The sequence below is a fragment of the Urtica dioica genome, chromosome 11 (genome assembly GCF_054948205.1).
Source record: "Urtica dioica subsp. dioica isolate 48M chromosome 11, U.dioica_male_clone48M_v1_H2, whole genome shotgun sequence".
In the NCBI taxonomy this organism is placed as follows: Eukaryota; Viridiplantae; Streptophyta; class Magnoliopsida; order Rosales; family Urticaceae; genus Urtica; species Urtica dioica.
The window spans coordinates 21,129,226-21,146,108 of record NC_142766.1 but is presented as its reverse complement, the minus strand read 5'-3'; the positions used below and the strand labels follow the sequence as shown (position 1 = coordinate 21,146,108).

General features: G+C 36.9%; 4 protein-coding genes across 4 annotated transcripts; 3 read left to right on the top strand and 1 right to left on the bottom strand.

Annotated features, from left to right (window-relative positions):
- Nucleotides 1-3,087: 3,087 nt before the first annotated feature.
- Nucleotides 3,088-5,917, top strand: LOC149382293 (Cytidine/deoxycytidylate deaminase family protein). Its single transcript, XM_089601750.1, has 5 exons — nt 3,088-3,274; nt 3,768-3,827; nt 4,429-4,619; nt 5,172-5,276; nt 5,419-5,917. The coding sequence occupies exons 1-5, from the start codon at nt 3,112-3,114 to the stop codon at nt 5,605-5,607; spliced, it is 708 nt and encodes a 235-aa protein (XP_089457876.1). The 5' UTR covers nt 3,088-3,111; the 3' UTR covers nt 5,608-5,917.
- A 1,098-nt stretch (nt 5,918-7,015) lies between these two features.
- On the bottom strand, nt 7,016-9,119 carry LOC149382292 (putative transcription factor At3g04930). The gene has a single exon (XM_089630562.1). The coding sequence runs from the start codon at nt 8,708-8,710 to the stop codon at nt 7,436-7,438; it is 1,275 nt and encodes a 424-aa protein (XP_089486688.1). The 5' UTR covers nt 8,711-9,119; the 3' UTR covers nt 7,016-7,435.
- A 4,654-nt stretch (nt 9,120-13,773) lies between these two features.
- LOC149382291 (uncharacterized) lies at nt 13,774-14,847 on the top strand. Its single transcript, XM_089630563.1, has one exon. It carries the CDS (start codon nt 13,826-13,828, stop codon nt 14,696-14,698), a length of 873 nt encoding a protein of 290 aa, XP_089486689.1. The 5' UTR covers nt 13,774-13,825; the 3' UTR covers nt 14,699-14,847.
- A 974-nt stretch (nt 14,848-15,821) lies between these two features.
- On the top strand, nt 15,822-16,740 carry LOC149382290 (Rubredoxin-like superfamily protein). The gene has a single exon (XM_089630564.1). The coding sequence runs from the start codon at nt 16,037-16,039 to the stop codon at nt 16,646-16,648; it is 612 nt and encodes a 203-aa protein (XP_089486690.1). The 5' UTR covers nt 15,822-16,036; the 3' UTR covers nt 16,649-16,740.
- Nucleotides 16,741-16,883: the final 143 nt, after the last annotated feature.

The window sequence follows — 16,883 nt, the reverse complement described above, 5'->3', positions numbered from 1 at the left end:
TCTTCAAACTTGAATACTAATAAGTGTGTTGTCAAAGATTGTTTCTATTAGTTATATTGCAGACTTGCATTGTTCGCTCATACGTTCTCTGAATAAGCTATTCCAGTTTCATATAATTATTTGCCAATGATTTTCTTTATTTGCTCGAAATGTTGCTTACTGTACGTTTTAATTTGATGTTTAACCGTTGATAAAGATGGAGTCACACGTGAGTCACAATCTTATCGGACTGAATAAAGTTTGGGTCTTATCCTCTAAAATAGAGATAATGGGATCAAAGATAAATGAAGAAATTACCTTTGGATACTGAATTTTTTTATTTTAATCCTTAAAAGCGTGTTATTTTGTTAACAATCACCGCTTGAATCCCACCATTTTTAGAGATCTGTTATTTATTTTATGAATTAATTCCTTTTTTACCTCCCGAACTCGTGCCTCGATTACATTTCACCCCCTGGACTCGGAAATATTGCAGTTGCCACTTTCGTCAGTATTTGGACGTTAAGTTAACTTTTTGATGACGTGACAATATTCTAAATACTTTTAATATTTAAATATTATTATCAGATTAAATAATTAAATATTTCTCTCTCTCTCTCTCTCTCTCTCTCTCTCTTTCCTTTCTTCTTCTTCTTCTTCTTCTCCTTTTCTTCTCTTAATCAAATCGGCTAAGGTGGCCTCTCCTTCGAATCGCCACAGAAGCGCCAGTATTCGGGACTTTTCTTCGAAGAAGCCTGAGAATGCATAGGAATTAGAGAAGCCTAAGAATCATCACCGTGCACGGCAGCCCCACCCCCACCCCAAGGAACGCCTCCACCAGCCCCGCCGACACGACCACCCTCCGCCGACACGACGCAACGCCTATCGGCCTCTTCTTCTTCTTCTTCATGCTTCCCAGGATGGGGGACCTCAGGGCTCCGATCAGGAAAGAGGTCGTCAGAGAGCCGAGGCTTCTCGCATTGGAGGTCGGAGAGCTCTCTCGCTGCTTGGAGCTTCTGAGGAAGCTGAAATGCAGAGAGGCGATAAAGGAGAAGATCCTCCGCGAGGGAGAGCTTAGAGCGGGTTTCGACGTGAAGCTCAGAGTCGATTTCCTCTGCGGGCTCGGGCTGATTCGTAGAGACGCGTTCGACGTGCTGAGGAAAGAGACGAGGGCTATAATCTACGAGATCGAGGACATCGAGACCGAGGTCGATTTCTTGGTGAAGAGGATGAGATTCGGCGTCCGGTGCTTGCTCGACGTCCGGTGAAGAGGATGAGATTCGCCCGAGCTCGCTTCTTCGAATTCAATTGAGAATAATATGTTTCAACTAAATTTATTTTATTTCTTTATTTATAGCTAATAGTGTTAGCGTATATTTCTACTATATATGGGTGGGAATTGGGATCTTATAAATAAGTGAAGTTGTAAAGTTAACGATTGTAATAACTTGAAGAATTCTATTCAGAGAAATAAACCAGTGATATATTTTTTTTTAATCAGAAAGCATTGATTTAATTCTATGAACATCAATTAATCTCTACAATTACTGGAAGTATTAAAAACTTGTGGCACTTTAAAAGTTTGTTTTTAACCCTTATTTATTTTCTATTTTTATGCATTTTTTAGTCTCAAGTTATATAATTTTGTCCATGTCCGTCCCCTCAATTTTTTTATTTATTTTATATTTTAACATACATTTAGATGACTTATTAGGCCATATGCCTGGGTTACTGGGTAGTGGGTAAGGTAAAGTTAAAAATTGAGACATAATAATGTCGTGGGTTATGTTTTGACACGTGAGCTATATACATGGAGAAAAATGTGAAAAGGATGGGAACCCTTTCTCTTGTTATATTATATTATGTATAAAAAAATCGATGCATGATACACAAGATATTTCTTTATTTGATTTGGTTTGATATTATATTTTATTATTAGAAACGAATCAAAGTCTTTAAACCAAAGTTACAATCGGATCAACGTAAATTTGAGCAACTTTTTATCTCCGTTCTCATTTAGTCTAATAAAAAGACATTTTCCACAAGTTCCCAGATTATTTAGTAGGATAGAAAGTGGAAGGATTAATTAAGTTAGAGAGATTTTACTATGAAAATAAATCTATTTGTGTTGTTTAGTAAAGACGATGGAAAACAAAATGAAGAGATTAAGAGGTATTAATTTTTTATGAGACCCACCAAAAACTACCCTTGACGGATTGAGCAGGATAGAAACAAAAAATTAAAGTAAATTACATACGTACCATTTAATACTATAATTATTAGAGAAATTGTCTCATTTGTCATCAACTTCATAATATTTTCCAATTTTCAACCAAAAGATTAATTTGGCTTAAAATATCACCATCTATGTCAACATAGATGTCAACAATGCTGACATCTAATAATGAAGGACAAAAATAGATGTCAACATTGTTGACATAGACGGTGGTATTTTGAGCCAAATTAGTCTTTTGGTTTTGGTGGAAATTGGAAAAATGTTATGAAATTGGTGACAAATGAGGCAATTTCTCTAATTATTATGCAAAAATAATGACAATTTAGTAATTTTAGTATATAAAATATCAATCATTTATATCTATTTTAATTTATACCTAACAAACAAATAAATAAATTATAATATTTTTTCACATTATATCAATAAAGTTTTTAAAAATTTATAATTCGCTTCTTTACTTTCTTTTCTCTTCCCTGCTTGTTAATATATCCATCCATTTTTTTCCCCTTCTTACCGAACAAAACTAATTCTAAAGAGTGGTATATTCTAAATTATTATAAATTATAAAGGAGCATTGTACTTTTGTATATTTATAATTGGAATATTAACTACGACCTTTTCCATCACTTTATTCGTCATAATCCTTAATTCCAACGTTTGTCCACGTTGTATTAGTACTTCTTACTGAGGTATCTAGATAAAAAAAAGGTTATTTATTTCTAAACGTATAACATTATAGCACGGCTCTTGAAATTAAATTTACAGATACATCATACATACAATAATAAATTAAAACAAATGTCTTCAAATCAACCAAGATTCCCATTTGTCTAACAGCTTTACACACGTCATTTTTCTTTTAAAACTTAATGACCAGTATGTAAATACATACGTATATGATCTTTTATATAACTGTAAATTCGTGGACCAAGTCTTCTCGCTCCATTTTCTCTCTTCTTTCTATCATTTTTATCCTCTCTCTCTCTCTCTCTCTCTCTCTCTCTCTCTCAATTACACATATTTTCTCTGCTTCTTCTCCGATCATGGAAGAGGCGAAAGGTAATGCTGATTTCACTGTCTTAATTTGAGTTGAGATTGCGATAATTTATGACCTTTTGCTCCGCTTCGAACTCCACGAGATCCGTACTATGCGATTTTGATGTTTCAATTCGACTTTCTTTGATGATGATCTAAAAAGCCGTGAATTCTTCGCATTTTTCGGCCGTGTTGAAATTGAGTTCTCGGTTGTTTTAACTTCTTTTTCGTGTAGATTTGACGGTTCAGAATTTGATTTATCATGAAGTCAGATATTCCGTTCTTATTTCGGTTGTTGTTATACTAGTTTGTGTTTTAGAGTATTTGAGGTTCGATTAGTGCAGTAAAATAATCGGAGCTCGGAATCACATTTTAAGATATGCTTGCTGTAAAAGTGAGAAATTTCTGAAAGTTATGGGTTGATTAAGCAAGATCTGATCTGCATTTTGTTGTGTGTGTGTGTGTGTGTATTTGTATTAATGTATCTTCAATCTTTTTATTTTTTATTCTTTTTCAGTTGTGGAGGCAAAAGACGGAACAATCTCTGTGGCATCTGCATTTCCAGGGCACCAGGAAGGCAAGGCTAAATCGATTACTCTCTCTTTAGTCTTTCTCGACGTTGCTTATTGGAAAAAAACTATTTTTTCTTGTGTGTTTACTAATTTGCAGTGGAATGAATAGAAATAATTTCAATGATAGCGAAAGATTTGTAATAACTAATTCGCTTAATGCTTTTAATTATCTTTTAGTCGTTATTGACTATAGAAGGTATCATTAGAGTTATGAGACTAGTATAGTACAGATGGAGATATTGGCCTACCTCTTTTAATTGTGATTTGATGTTATCAGCTAGTTCATTTTATTGTGTTCCTAATATTCTCAATTCCTATCAGACCACCCGCCCTTTACGTATCATAAGAAAGAATCCAGTAGTCAAGCACCTGATTGAATGGAATCTTTGAAATTGAGTCTGCTTTTGGTTGCACTAATCTGGAATATGTAAATAGAATATTCCTAACTTTGTATTTTTAACTCTTGAGGAGAGAGAACAAATAAATCACCTTCTTGTTCGCCTGTTCTTTTCATGTGATGTAATAGAAAAAAAAAGTTGATTTTTCATAAACGGCTATGCATTCAGATTTTGATTTTGCTTCATTACCATGGAATTTTGAACACAGTTGTACAAGACAGAGACCAAAAGTACTTGACACAGGCAGTGGAAGAAGCTTACAAAGCGGTTGATTGTGGCGAAGGAGGCCCGTTTGGGGCGGTTATTGTTCGCAACGACGAAGTTGTGGTGAGCTGTCACAATATGGTCAACAAACACACCGATCCCACTGCCCACGCAGAGGTCACCGCCGTTAGAGAGGTTTGTTCTACTGACTGTTTCTGCTCCTACATAAATTTTCTGACAAAATCATGTATAATGCTTTTTAGAAAATTTTAAGTTTGTTTTTATTGAATATTTTTGAGGTTCACTTAATTGTTTCCAGGAAAATTGTGTTTTATTGACTCTAAACCTTTTTCGAGTTTCAAATGCTTTGAGTTTCAAGTTGAACCGAGTATTCAACCCATCAGATTTTCTTTTTCATAATAAACTTGATATTTCATCATTGACACTACAGAGTAAGAAAGTTCAATGATAGTTGACAGTTTACAAGGGGTTTGTTTTCTCCCCAAAATAATTAAAAAAAAATCCTAAATTTCACCCAAAATAAGCTCATCTTTACCCTTTGGTCTTCTCTTATTTGTACGAGATAGTTGATTCAACTAACTACTAGTTTCTAAGTACAATATTACACTCAGGTTCCATTAAACTTTCAAACCGCTAGTGTTGCATATTTTCTGAACTTGTCTTATATCTTGTTCTCGGTTGCTCTGGATGTTGATTTCACGCTCGGGGTTGAATTTTTCCTCTCAGGCTTGCAAAAAGCTCAATAAAATTGACCTGTCCGACTGCGAAATTTATGCTTCTTGTGAGCCGTGTCCGATGTGCTTTGGTGCAATCCATCTCTCGAGAATTAAGGTCTCGTACTCTCTTTTTCCCAAACCCTCTTTGTTAAAACCTTATTATGTTCTCACACAGTTCCATGCTATAATACTAGCTAAAACAAGTCTGTTTCCTCTGAGTTTTCACTTAACACACTGTTTTTTTCTTCTTCAAACAGAGGCTGGTTTATGGTGCCAAAGCCGAGGCTGCCATTGCAATCGGGTTTGACGACTTCATCGCGGATGCGCTGAGAGGCACGTCTTATTATCAGAAGGCTAGTTTTGAGATTAAGAAAGCTGATGGAACCGGAGCTCTAATCGCCGAGCAGGTTTTCGAAAATACGAAGGCCAAGTTCTCCATGTACTGATCCAGTGTCATTTCCTCTCTGGGATCATAAAAAAAAAATCGACTTTACTTCGCTTCATTTCGTTTCTATTTTCAACTAATTGAAAGAAAGAAAGGAAAAAAAAAATCCCTTTCCAGAAAGAGACAATTTCTCATCATTCTCAAACTTGGACATCTATTGGGACCAAGTGTAAATTTAACTTTCATGCATATTTTAAATTCGCTTTACTCTGTTAAAGGTCGATGTTCATTTGAAAATTGCGGAGACCTGTTTGTTTACGAGTCTTACTCTTATATAAGAATTCGACTCATTTATTTTCAGCTGTTTCTAATCAGGAATTGTCAAATCTTTTGAAGTGTTCTGTCAGCCTTCACTTGCAAGTTCATCGTAAATTTTCAATCCCAAGTGCATTGACTTTTAATATAACATAAAAAGCTTTAAATTAGAAATAACATAAAACCATGATTTATTAAGAATTTTAATGACAGTTGTCTAGAAAAGAAAAATCACATCATTAGTACTAGTATCTCGTACTTTTGTTTCCCCCTTCTTTTTTTTTCTGCTCATGATAACATTAACGACCAACTGTCTTTTTGCTTCTTAATGTCAAATTAACTCCGCGTCCATATTAAACTAGGTCTACACTAGGGAAGTAAATTACTATTTATAAAATAAACGTTCAATATTAAAGCATAAAAACAACATCGCTAACTACTCATTCCATCACTTTCCATGGCCGTTCGGACTCGGAAAGCTAATAACCTTTCAATAAATTCGAAAACCAGTTTTGCAAATTATTAAACAATACTAATTTTTTTTAGGGGAATCTGTCCATTCCTCCAAATGTTAACCTTCGCCAATTTAAAGTCGTTAATTCGAAGCCAATATAAGACTTGTTTAAATGGTATTGGCTTAATGGTAGCCGTCCATCCATCCGCGTGTAAGCGGCTTAATGGCTACCATTAAGCCATTAAATGCGGTAGTGGTTACCATTAAGCCAATGTTAGCGGAAGGGTACCGATTCACATTTGTCAGTGGTCCCAAATTGTACCGTTATGCAGTATTCAATTGCTTTGTAACGTTAAAAAATTGTAAGAATGAATTTCAACCATTGAAAATTTAATTTAATTTAATTTTTTTTATTTCTTAACGGCTTAATGGTAGCCGTTAAGCACTTCCGTTAGCTACCGCTACCGTTAAGCTAACGGTAGCAATTAATGGCTTAACGGTAGTACCGCTACCATTAAGCCGGTGGTAAAGCCTTAACGGCTAAATGGTAGCCACTGGTGGCCGTTTGTATGACCTCAGACGAGTGTTTTAACTAGTCGCAATGTGGAAACAGGATAAGATTACACGTTCAAAGTCTGAAAGCCTGTGAACTGGAAAATGGCATAAACTTTCTGACTTGTTCACTTGGTTCAATAACATATACAGGCAAAGCATTAGGTATTCACGCTCATTAGAATGACTATGTCGCGTCTCAAGAACTACAATGCCAAACAGAAATTGAAACACAACTAAAAAGAGAGAATGATTTCCCACTAATGTAACTGTTTATTCACACAATAACAAAAAAGAGAAGAAAAAAAAAACAAAGCAAACAAAAACCTATGAACAGACTGTCAAACAACTAGATAAGTACCCAGGAAAATCATTATTCAAATCCCATCTGTTGTATCTCATTCCATAGAAGGATGATAAATACTACAAACTACACTATTATCTCATCATCAGATAATCAAACTCTTAAATAAAATTACAAATAAAAAAGAGTAACCTTCGAATCTTCATATATATATATATATATATATATATATTTTGCCTCATTCAAAAAGGTTTAATCTTCGAATCAATTACCACCCCATAAACCTCCTTTGGACCTCAAATCATCCAAAGCAGCTCTGATCTGGTCCTGCACAAGCTCCAGCCTTTTGGAGTAGACTTCAAGCTCCAAGATCTGCTGTTTCCGCCACCGTTCGTCGCCGGCGACCACGGCTGACGCGGCCAATTCTCCGAGCATCCCCATATTCACTGACGGAACGCCGACACCGAATCCCATCGGAAGCGGATTCGACGCCACACCTCCGAACCCTCTCGCGGCGGAGAAGTGACCGGGAACGGAGGTCGTACTTCCCTGTAAGAGTTCCTTGAGAAGCGGCGAAACGTAGTTCCTCACCGTCTCCTCTATCAAACCCCTGACATCGCCGTTGCTCGAGCTGTGGCCAATTCCACCATGGCTGTGAGAGATCGGAGTCGAATTCTCTACAGGGAAACCGCCGCGTCGGTCTTCAGTCCTCAGATCGGGCTTTGACCGCGATCGCTTCCGCGACCTAGCCGACTGCATCGGCGTCGCCATCATCGCCGGCGTCGATCTCCTCTCGAACGCGAATCCTCCGGCGGAATCTTCTCCCTTGATCTCCACGGCGAAGATCGGAGGCCCGGGGCTCGGATCGTCGTCGTCTGCGGCGATATCGACGCCTCCGACGCCGATATCCGCCCAGATCTTGCGAGAGATCTCGAAAGTCGCCTGATCGTGAGGGCTCTTGAAGGAAAACTCCTTACCGGACGAGATTTTGCTGATGACGTTGCGGTACTTCTTCTTCAACCGCCGAAGCTTCTCGACGAGCTGGTTCTTGTTGAACTCGAGCTGAAGCTTCGACTTGATCTGATCGTAGAACAGCGCGGTGTCGTTCTGGCCGTGGTGAGTCGTCCTGTTTCCGCGCTGAGACGAGTAGTCCAGAAACCCTTGGAGGAGCTCGATCTCGTCCTCGTCGGTCCACAGCCTCTGGAAAAGCTTCCGAGAGTCGTCCGTCGGCATCGGCATCGGCTTCCTCTCTCCGAGCGGAACAGCGGCGGATGGATCGGCGGCGATAACGGCCGTGGCGGTGAGGATCGACGACGGAGGAGGCGAGGGATCTCCGTTGGGGATCGCCGGGAGAGCGATTGTCACGGTGTTGGCCGCGGCCAAGGCGGCGGCGGAGACGGCGTCGTTTCCGGCGGAGGAGGTTGACGGAGATGCGTCGATCTCCTCCTCCTCTTCCTCGTCGTCCTCGTCCTCGTCGCAGGAGGAGGAATCTAGGTCCTCGCTGGGCAGAACGTCGTGGTGTTTGTCGGAAGAAGCCATGGAAGCGAATCAAGGTCGAGAGGGGAGAGAGAGAGAGAGTTAGGGTAAAGTGGTTGAGAGGGTTTAGAGAGAGAGAGGAGAAACAGAAGTGGGTTTCGTGGTGAGTCAGAGAGAGAGAGGAGAGAGAAAGGTGGTTAGAGAGAGTTAGACTTAGTTAGGCGGAGAGCGAAAGGGGCTCGGTCACGAGGTATAGCGTGTTGGACTGCCTCAAACGCTACGCTGTTATTGGTCCCGACTCTCTCTCTCTCTCTCTCTCTCTCTCTCTCTCTCTCTCTCTCTCTATCCCTCTCTCTCTCACGCGCTCTCTCCCACGCGCCCAAATATGTTATGAGGTATCTTGTGGGAGGATTAAAGTTAAAACTTGAAACATTAAAAGTGTGTTCTTTGTTTGCATTTACTTCATGCATTTGTCTAATGTTTATATGTAAATTAAATACAAAATTTGAATGATTTTCTCTTCTATAGGTTATGCGTTAAAAAAGATCAATTTATAGCCAGCGAATTTTTTTTTAATTTTTTTTTTAATTTAATTTTTTTTTTGCGAACGGTCATTGTTGTTGTAAGTTAAAAAAAGATCTGGCCATTACGGTGAAAAAATAAACGACATAAAGCATAAAAGGAAAACGAAAAAATACATTATTCTCTAGTTTTGGAAAACGACAGATGTATAGTTGTCTCTTTCACTACTTGTAAAGATTAATTTTATTTTTAGAATGACCTTAATGCTCCATGTTGTGCATGATTTGAAACAAACTTGCAATGTGAAATAAATGTCTATCGTTTTAAAAGAATAGGGTAATCATTACGAAATCTATTTTAACTTTTGATATAGTAATCAAAGTTTCAAATGTCGTCGTCGTTACGAGTTTCTTGATTCACAAAAAATCGACAAATCGATAAAAAATAGAATGAAGAAAATGTGGTAAAATATATTAAATATATATCTAATATATACATTGTATATAATACATTCATATATTTATCAATTTTTATAATAAAGAAAATACATTATGTATATAACTTTTATTTTTATATAAAAAAAATTGTATATATAATATTGTATTAAACTATTAATGTGCTTGTAAATAGTAATGTAACTATGTTGTTATATATACTATTACTAGCACGTACCCTACCTATGTTGAATATTATCTATAACTATACATTATACTCATAACAAATGCTTTTTAGCTATGTACTTTTATTGGTCATTGTAGTTTTTTAAAAAAAAAAAACATTCATTGCTCTTATGCATGAAAAAAATGTCGTTTTCGTTACCGTTTCGAGCCTCCTGATTTACGGAAAATCGTCATACCGATGGAAAACCGAACGGAAAAATTGTGGAAAAGGGCAAGTGAAATGCCGTTTTCGATGGAAAACCGACGTGCTAACGAAAAACCGAACGGAAATAATGTGGCGAAACAAACACACACACACATATATATATATATATATATATATATATATATTTGTAAATATAGTCCAAATTTGAATATATACCTTCATATAATATATGTGTATATTAATTTCTCTTAATATATACATGAGCAACCATATAATAATGTCAACATGAAATCCATTCACATTTCTAACCATACAAGTTCTCACAATACATATGTACGTGAAGCTCATTTAAATATTCCAACAATTTAAATATCAAGTAAATCATAAACTTACTTGAAAAACAGAAAAACAGGAAAAAAAAAAAAAAAAAAAAAAAAAGTTGCTGGAAAAAATGGTAGTTCGCCGGAAAAAATAGTGGCTCGCCGGAAGTCACGGTGGTTCGCCGGAAGTATTCAGAAAAATCTGAAAAAAATATATATCATAGATCACAACATTTCAAACAACTTTAATGAAGAATATTATGTTAAAAAAAATCATTTTATAGACCAAATCAAGGAAAATAAAATCTGGGTTTAAAAAAAAAAAAAAATTACAGAAAGTCGCCGATTTTCTCCGCCCGTCGCCGACTTTTTGTGGAAATCAACTTGAGCAAGTCCGATTCTCGCCGATTAGCAACGAAACTCAACGACATGCCGTTTTCGGCGACTTTCGGGTGAATAAAAGAGGGAAAACGGCATCTATGCTTTCTCCGGCCGTTGGACCACCGAAAACGGCTTTTCCGGCGAATGTTGGAGAATTTCGTCGGCTTTTAAAACCCTGCTCTTATGTACCTCTACACCCCAGTGATCACCAAATTTTTATGGACTATTTATAACGATTCTCTCCCAACTCTTACACAATTAACATTCTATCCCCGATGTTAAAAACGTACAAAATTAACATTGAAAGCCTCCATCATAACAAACATACCCATTCTGTTAAATATTTAACATATTTGAGACAATGTGGAGTTATATTTAAGGGTAAATTGTAAATTTAGTTTTAAATCATTTTTTAAAATTTTTTTTTACTCTATCTATCTCTCTCTCATTTTTCTTCTACTCTGAGCACGGCCACACCGAATCCCAATCCTCGCCACCTTCTTCTTCAATGGCGATCAAGCTTCGACGATCTCCGATCGGACGGTCAGATTTTAATCCTCTTTCTCAATTAAATTTATATATTATTATTTTTCATCTGAAACTTTAAAACTTCGAAAGCAAATACAGAAAGATTTCAACAAAAAAGGCTTCGTGTAGTTTGAGAGAATGAGCTTGAACTATTCTCTCCGGTCAGACTCAAGAGGCAAAACCGCAGCTTCAACGTCGAATGATTTGACATTTCAAGATCAACGCCGATCGCGATAAGACATTGATTCTCGAAGATGGACTCGGTGGTCAACACCACCGATGTTCTCGACTGCGATCAGTCAAACCATGTCTCATGGAACGAACCTTTAAAATTTGATGATGGTGAAGATGACGAGGGAGAGAGATAGAGAGAGAATTATAAATAGAACGTTTTTTAACAGAAGGAGTGTGTTTGTCACGACGCAAGCTTTCAAGGTTAGTTTTGTACGTTTTTTTTAACATCAGGGAGTAGAATGTTAATCGTGTAAAAGTTGAGGGGGAATCGTTGTAAATAATCCATTTCTTATTCTCTTTATGATAAAAAAAAAATCTCTTATTCTCGACCTCTCGTCGTCTCTCTCTCCTCTAAAGTCTAAACCACTCCTTCTCCACCATATTCGACATAAACCACCTACCATCTTTCGCTCTCATCTTCGCCATAAACCACCTACCATCTTTCGCTCTCATCTTCGCCATAAACCACCTACCATCTTTCACTCTCATCTTCGCCATAAACCACCATCCATCAAATATGAGATTTATTTTTATAAATCGAAGCCGAACCTCGCCACAAATCGTCGACTGTCCCCGGCTTTTTCACGGTCTTCAACTAAAGCGCGACGAAACGACAACGACGAGGACGATTTTTGCCGAATCTTCTCTTCACCGAAAATTTTTAAACATTTTATTTTCTCCGATTTTCTTAAAATATGCAACGCATTTTGGCTGATTTCTAGGCTTTTATAAAACGAAAAAACGGCAATGGTTTTTTATAGCGAAATGACCTATCGTTTCTCCGATTTTTGAGCGACATACAACGACGAAACATAAAAATTCATACTCGTCGGCCGTCAGTCCTCCGGCAGCGCCTTCGTCGGTGAAAATCGCCTACTTTCGCCGGCATTTAGAACCTTGATAGTATTTTTTTTTAAATGCGTATTTGAAATTAGTGTTGGAAACAGAAAAACCTTGAAAGTGAAATTATATAAGAGTTATATAGTAAAGAGAAATTACACTTTTATGATTAGTGAAGAAAATAATAAATTAAACATATTTTTTGGTTAAATTATGAAAATGGTATTAGATAGTTATTTCTTTTTAAAAATTACACAAGAATCTATGTAAAACACTCCATATATGTAAGTATAGAACATATTAAAATAAGGCACAATACGTGTATAAGGCGCATTAAAATTTTGAGTATTTATTTAGCTCTTTAAAAAAAACCCACAAATAATTAGCGTAGAGATCCAAAACACCCTAGTAGTGCTCAATTTGGCCACCCTCCGACTAGTTACAGGAGCTCACTGACTTGCCAATGCTAAATTTGGTCGCATTCGCAACCAAGTTTTGCGTTGTCGCTTATTAAAAAAAAAAAAAAAAAAAAAAAAGAGAGCTTGATGTTTGGGGAAGGCCAATCAAGTAAGTTCGCATGTAAAAAAAAAAATCCAAAAAATGCACACAGAAATCCCATGTCTTAATTTGTGGGTGTGTTTAATTATTTACTATAATACTCAATGTGAAGATACGATTTGACCGAGGATTAAAAAATTATATAAATATAAATCTGTAACGTGTATATATATATATATATGTATATATATATATATATATGTATATATATAGTTTTAATAAAGGCTGTTGCTTCTAATTCGGCCATCGTGATTTTTGTCTTTTAACAAAATTAGGCCATCGTGATGCTATAAAGCTTAAGATTCTTTAAAATTCAAACACATAGCATGTTATATTAATTATCAATAAATAATGACACCAAACATAATTAATTCTAAATAGCAAAAGCTCTGCTCCTATATATATTTTTGCGTGGTGTCCAATCATGCCTCAAGTATCTAATGTCCATCTCCATTCACAACATTTTGTTTAATTTTTTATTTTTTATTTTTTGCATATTGCCAACACACGTTTATAAATATCGTTTCACAGCAATAACACGGTGGTCATGCCTTCCCACACACAAACCGACTAAGAGATATGTGTATTTTTAGCCAATCATATATTGATGTTAAAATTTCCAAAAAAGCTTTTAAAATTTGATAATATATTTAAGAATTTGTAAGATTATAACACGAACTCAAATCAAATCCTTATTCCTGTATTTATTTTGGTAGACGAGCAAAGGACGGCATTTATTATCGGCGACAAAGCGATGCTCAATTCCTCTAACATCCACACCATTATAACAAACCAAATCAATAACCACCATTAATAAATTAATGCATTAATTATTTCCTCAACAAACCTAAACATAACAATTACCTTGTCCTATAAGCCCCCCCAAAAAAAAAAATTTAAAAGAAGAAGATCAATATATCATCTTTTCTTGTTTTGGACACAATTGTCCAGCAAGAAAGAAGAATAAAAGATGACATATTGGCCGTACATCGTCAATTGGATTTTACCTTCTCCTTCTTCATCATCTTCCGAATATCACGAAGACGACGACGACGAAACCAACCAATCGCCGATCATCGGTGTCATCGAGAGCGGCGATCAATCGCGGGATATCGACTCGGTCGTGTCTCCCTCGTCAAGCTCAAAACGACGTCGTACAGAAGAAAACGACGACGGTTCAACGAGGGTGGTTTCGCAGAAAAGACTCTGGACCAAAGAAGACGAGCTCGAACTTCTGCATGGATTTTCGGACTACACGTCAAAACGACGTAAAACCGCGGAGAATAATAATAGTAACACCAACGTTCGAATCTCGAAAGACCAAGTGTCGTCGTTTTTCGAGACCCGCGTGGCTTCCGATCTGAAGACGAGGTTCAGCAAGAACCAGATCGTGGACAAGCTCAGGAGGCTTAAGAAGAAGTACCGAAACATTTCGGCCAAAGGCGAGCCGAGCTTGACGGGGTTTCAATTCAAGACCTCTCACGAAAAGGTGACTTTTGATATGTGCCGAGAGATATGGAAGATTGATGATGAAACGACAGGTCGTTTATGCGAAGAGAAGAAAACGACAGGTCGTATCAAGACGAGGTCTGCTCTGAGTAATAATAGGTTGAAAAGTAATAGCGAGGAGAGTGATACGGTGGGTTTGGTTATGGAGTTGGGTTTGAGTGGTTACGTGGTTGAGTTGATGAGGTTTGGCGATGAATGCGATCGCGATTACGCTGACGAGGATTGGAAGGATGAGAAGATATTGGAGTTGGAGAGTTATTTGAAGAGATTGGAGATTGTTCAATCTAAGGTCAAGGCTTCTTTGGACAAGTTGAGAGCAGACAAACTAGATTGACTTTGGTTAATTCTATTACCTTTAGTATACTTGTATTTCTGATCACTCTCGTGACTCATCTCGTCGGTTATCATTGTTGTTCGTTCATGTTTTATATGATGAAAATGAGAAGGAAAAAGAGATTGATGATGTTATTAACTACTGAGTTTTATAAAAACCGCTTCATTGATGTTTTTTGTTGGTTCCAATAACTTTCAAGATAGTGAAGCTACACTAAATAAGTGAGAGCACATATTGAGGTTTTTATTTGTGCATTGAATGGTAGATAAAATGGTTATAGAGATATTATAGAAAATGAGTTAAAAAAAAAAAGCCGCATTTTATTTGTTTGGATTAACTTTTGTAACATTTTATGTTTTTTTTTCCTTGTGTAGTAAATTGACGCAGTTATCTCATTTACAATGAACAAAGTTATTCATGACTATAAATAATAGTAATTGACTATAAAGTACACCCGTCTAAAAATATGTAATAAAATTGAAAGAAAAAATATATAATAAAAATTATAAAATTGTAAGCTATAAATTATGACTTTTTAATTATGTTCATAAAAATAATTATATGTACTTAAAATTCATAAAATTTAAAGCTGTAAATTTTGATCTTTTATTTATGCTCATAAAAAATGATTTTATACATACTGAAAATAAAATTCATAATTTAAAAAATGAGTAATACTACATACGTCTTGAAAGTGAGATCTTTTGAACCAAAATTTTCTTAACAGGTAAATAAATTACGACTGCGATACATCGCATTCTTATGCAACAACGAACCATAAAATCATAATCTTTTAACAAACTTTATACATCAGTAATATTTAAGCTTTTTTTTATTACACTTTCAAGATGTTTTATGTGTTATCATAGTCATAAGACAACAAAAAAAAGGAGGGGACTGCCATGATGCTCCACGTATATTGAACGCGATGTATTTATGTCCCATTTTAAGTTTGTTTTAAAACCAATGTTCATTTTTAGTGTTAAATCACAAGGAAATTGATGAGTTTATTTTTTATTGTCCCTCCATTTCTTGTCGTTTGTCGCCACTGTCGTACTTATATATTATTTATCGTCGTTTCTGTGAGAGCACACACGTAAAGCCGAGTCCAAACAAGCGATTAATTTCCCCACCTTATCCAAGAGTCTCACAAACGTAAGCATATGCTCTGCCATGGATCCCATTCCCTTCTCCTCCACTCACAATCTTCCTCTTTAACACATTTCTTCTTTCTTCTGTACAGAAAAAAAGAAAGTCAAACAGCAAAACACACCACAACACCAAGGAAAGGAAAGGAAAAAGAAGAAACATTTTTGGATATCTTCTCTTCGTTATATCATGGCCTGTGCAACCACACGACCCACTTTCTCTTTCCACATCTCGACCCCATTTTCCCACACCACCAAACCCAAAACCCACTTCTCTCCGAATCTCGCCCAGCCTCTCTCGCTCTCGCTCTCTCTCTCGAGGAAGAGAGAGCTCGTCGTCGTCGTCGCGAACTCCATCGACGTCTCGAAAGAAGACCAACCCACTTCACCACCACCACCACCGCCACAGCTAGAACCAGAACCAGAGGAATCGAAATCGGAATCGGAATCGGAATCGTCGCTGGACAAGCGAAGGCTAGAGGAGAAATTCGCGGTGCTGAACACGGGGATATACGAGTGTAGATCCTGTGGCTACAAATACGACGAGTCTTTGGGCGACCCTTCCTATCCCATCCCTCCCGGCTTGCCCTTCGAGAAGCTTCCGGAAGATTGGAGGTGTGCCACGTGTGGGGCGGCGAAGAGCTTCTTCGTCAGCAAGAGCGTCGAGATCGCTGGCTTCGCTCAGAACCAGCAATTCGGCCTTGGAGGCAACACGCTCACTTCCGGTCAAAAGGCGTTGCTTATCTATGGAAGTTTGTTGTTCTTCTTTGGCCTTTTCTTGTCTGGCTATTTCCTTCAATAGCCATTTATTTTGCTTTATCTTTTTTGATATATATGTGAGGAAGATCTGGCTGGTTGGCTCAGTGATTAATAGGAAGATATATTGTAAAGTTACATGCTTTATACTTTGTTTTGCTCGTTCGCTGGGATTGGGATTGGTTCATATTTTATTGGCATTTACTAAAAAATTCAAAACATATGGGTATGAATCTTTAGGTGGTCTACAAATGTGGTATTTCAATAATTTTCAGCTGTTA

Bases quoted from the DNA above. Each gene is read 5' to 3' on its own strand.
- LOC149382291 (XM_089630563.1), top strand. From the start codon at position 13,826: ATGACATATTGGCCGTACATCGTCAATTGGATTTTACCTTCTCCTTCT.
- LOC149382292 (XM_089630562.1), bottom strand. From the start codon at position 8,710: ATGGCTTCTTCCGACAAACACCACGACGTTCTGCCCAGCGAGGACCTA.
- LOC149382290 (XM_089630564.1), top strand. From the start codon at position 16,037: ATGGCCTGTGCAACCACACGACCCACTTTCTCTTTCCACATCTCGACC.
- LOC149382293 (XM_089601750.1), top strand. From the start codon at position 3,112: ATGATCTTTTATATAACTGTAAATTCGTGGACCAAGTCTTCTCGCTCC. The intron at 3,275-3,767 runs GTAATGCTGATT...ATTCTTTTTCAG, and splicing joins GATCATGGAAGAGGCGAAAG to TTGTGGAGGCAAAAGACGGA. The intron at 4,620-5,171 runs GTTTGTTCTACT...TTTTCCTCTCAG, and splicing joins AGGTCACCGCCGTTAGAGAG to GCTTGCAAAAAGCTCAATAA.